This window comes from Uncinocarpus reesii, genomic scaffold (genome assembly GCF_000003515.1).
Source record: "Uncinocarpus reesii 1704 scaffold_2 genomic scaffold, whole genome shotgun sequence".
NCBI lineage: Eukaryota > Fungi > Ascomycota > Eurotiomycetes > Onygenales > Onygenaceae > Uncinocarpus > Uncinocarpus reesii.
In genome coordinates this window covers 2,027,918-2,031,110 of record NW_003052499.1, presented here as the reverse complement: position 1 = coordinate 2,031,110, position 3,193 = coordinate 2,027,918, and the positions used below count along the sequence as shown (strand labels likewise).

General features: G+C 50.0%; 1 protein-coding gene across 1 annotated transcript in view; it reads left to right on the top strand.

The window, feature by feature from the left end:
• UREG_03668 (uncharacterized protein) overlaps positions 1-2,565 on the top strand; it is a gene marked incomplete at both ends in the record, with an annotated part of 2,914 nt that extends 349 nt beyond the window's left edge. Inside the window, 4 exons of the mRNA XM_002544105.1 lie at positions 166-1,175; positions 1,312-1,435; positions 1,456-1,985; positions 2,059-2,565. Of these exons, the coding sequence (XP_002544151.1) occupies positions 166-1,175; positions 1,312-1,435; positions 1,456-1,985; positions 2,059-2,565 (2,171 nt within the window). The remainder of the gene's footprint in view (positions 1-165; positions 1,176-1,311; positions 1,436-1,455; positions 1,986-2,058) is intronic.
• Positions 2,566-3,193: the final 628 nt, after the last annotated feature.

Below are 3,193 nucleotides of genomic sequence, written 5' to 3'. Positions count from 1 at the left end.
AAGCCCGGAACCCACCCGGCGTGGGCGAACGGAGCCAGAGTGCCCACCACCAAGGACACGCATGGGCAGCCGGAGCCGGTGTCGAACTCCAGCTCATGCGACCAGACGACAGCACAAGCTCTCTCTCCTGCTCATTCCTCGACCCTTGATCCCCGCCGCCTGCAGGGACAACGCCCTCAACGCGATTGACCGCTGAAGCGCCGAAAAGAGGAGGGTCACTCCGGCGACTCGAGGAGTTCGATCCAGCCGGTACACCCAAAGACGGTGGTATAGCACGCAGTCCATCTTTGTCCCTTCGAAGACCGGAATCTCGCTCCACTACCCCCCGTGCTCTTAATGCGGTCGATGAGTCCGGTCAAGGTATAAACGCGCCATCTTCCTTTCACATCCCAAAAACCAAGCCGCTGCCAGCTACAAGCCCGCCTCCACGACCTCCACTCGCCGTTCGACGACAGTCTCTAGTCCCCGCTCACCAGCACCGCCTTATAAACAACCTTTTAGATCCTGGAACAACTGCAAATACTGGTGACTACTTTTCTCGCCCGACGCCGGCTATTCAGCCAGACATGATTAGCCGAAAGGTCTGGGTCAAGCGAGGTGGCTCCTCCGCGACGCTGGTCTCTGTGACTGAGGAGGATTTGGTGGATGATCTGCGGGAAGCCATTTTGAAGAAATACACAAATTCCCTTGGTCGCACGTTCGACGCGCCCGATATTGTGCTGAAATTGATACCACGCGAGCCATCCAGCCGCCAAAGTAACCCCGAGCGTCTGCTAGGACCGGAAGAGCTAGTTGGACAGGCTTTGGACCATTATTATCCCGGTGGACAGAGCGTCGGAGAAGCGTTATTGATTGAAATCCCCCCGCGTCGCACGCCACGACCCTCTCCGCATCACAATGTTCCATACGGAGTCCACCCGGAAGCCATACGACCTGGTGAACCCGATGAGTACTTCCCGCCTATGCATTCCATACAACCTTCCAATGTCCCTGGTTCGCTATCATCCGCAAGCATACCCAGCACCCATCAACACTCAATGTCTGTCATTAACGGCGTTCCATTACCGCCTGTTCCTTCGCCGGGCAGTTGTGGCTCCTGGCATAATGTTCAGCATCGACCGCAACTCCCTCGTCAACCTACCTCTTCTCCTACGATGAACGGTGCGACCCCTGCCGTAAGCAACATGACTGGTAGGCGAACCCCATTCTAATACCGTCCTCTTCTCCGTTTCTCTCCTTTCTTCGTTTTGGCCCTTCCGAGTGCAGTGTTAACGTGTTTGGCTCCCGTTTTGCCTGTCTCGACACATTTAGACAACATGGAACCAACCCATCAATAGTGTTGCTCCCATCCCCTCCACCTCCATCTACCAGCACTCCTTCCGGTTCAAGTCCCCAGAACCCGCAAACGAAATCCGCACATACTCCCCCAACTCGCGTGAGCTCCCCCTCGTCCAGTCCAAAAACTCCGAAAAATGGGGAAACTTAGCAGCGGCGCTACTGTGGAATCCAATAATAACACTTCCGGTCTTCTCGACGTCAACGCACCGCCCATCAACGTCCTTATCGTCGAAGACAACACGATCAACCTTAAACTTTTAGAAGCCTTTATGAAACGCCTTAAAGTCCGATGGCAAACAGCAATGAATGGTCGCGAAGCAGTCAATAAATGGCGTGGCGGAGGGTTCCATTTGGTTCTAATGGACATCCAACTTCCCGTCATGAACGGTCTTGAAGCTACTCGAGAAATCCGTAGATTAGAGCGGGTGAACAACATCGGCGTGTTTTCCAAAGGCGTCGCTCCAACATCGCCCCATGCCATGGTCAGTACAAAGGGCAACCATGTCTTTCCACCACAACCGGAGGACTTGATTGATAAGGGATCATCCTTCAAGAGCCCTGTCATTATTGTGGCACTTACGGCGAGTAGTCTGCAAAGTGACAGGGACGAGGCTCTGGCCGCTGGATGTAATGATTTCTTAACAAAGGTAAGCCACTACTTATCCTGAATCGTCTCTCTGTTGGCTTTTCCTTCTTTCTTTTTTTTTTTTTTTTTTTCAGGGGGGCCAGCGTGCTGATTCCGATATTCAGCCTGTCAATATGATGTGGCTAGAAAAGAAAGTCAAGGAATGGGGCTGCATGCAAGCTCTAATTGATTTTGAAGCCTGGCTCAAATGGCGTGGCTACGACTCGTCGCCATCAGACCCCATATCTCGGCAATCTACAACCAACACCATCATCGGTGGCCCCTTAACCAACTCTCCTTCGCTTGCGCCGACATCAAAGCTTTCTCAGGAGATTATTCCTGCCAGACTCGCAACAGAAAACGGAAAGTCAGTGCCAAGCCAAAGAGAATCGAGCCCAGCCCCGACGTCCAAGATCCCAGGAGCCAGTATATATAAGAGCGGAAAAGATTCCTCCGCTAGTTCCGCCTCGACAATCGTACCGAAAGGGGCTGCTTTACAAACTTCAGCGGGGAAGAATTCTTCGCAAACTGAAATTACACCAATGCAATCTGCCGGAAAAAGAGGCAATCGTGCTTCAACGCCGGCAAAGACGTCTTCATAGCGATATTGCCGATACCTTGGATGAGGAACTTGGTTCTTATTTGCGTTGGCTGGGACTGCTTTCTTTTCATCCCGTTAATTTATCGCCTTGCGATTAGTTTCGACTTCCGATTCATTTGACCGTTTATATCTTCCTTTTTACTCTTCCCACAAGGTCCCATACAACAATAAGCATTTGACACACCGTTCTTTTGATTTAGGCGTTGCATATGTGATGAAGCAAGCTTGGGGATTTTTTTTTCTCATCTTTTGATTCTTTCATCTTTTTGAAACCCTTTCGCTGTGAGTTTTTATTTTTTTTCATTTTTTGAGCAGAAAAATTCCTTTTTTTGCATCCCTTGCTCTTTTTACATAACATAACACATACAATCAGTTTGCCTTTCATTTGTCTATCTGCCTTTTTGTTTATAGTAAAGTCCACTGGGTGGGATATGTGGGAGCGAAAGTTCATATTACTAGCTGTTTGCCTTTGGCTTGGGATCGTTTTGATCTTAGTTGATCTGAAAGGCTCTAGAATTAATAAGTATCACTCCGGTGCTGGGAATTCAGATAAATCCAATACTCGCAACTTATATCTGCCCCTCCAACGAAGAAAGAATTCGTCCTTAAATGAGGTAGCATCATTGAGA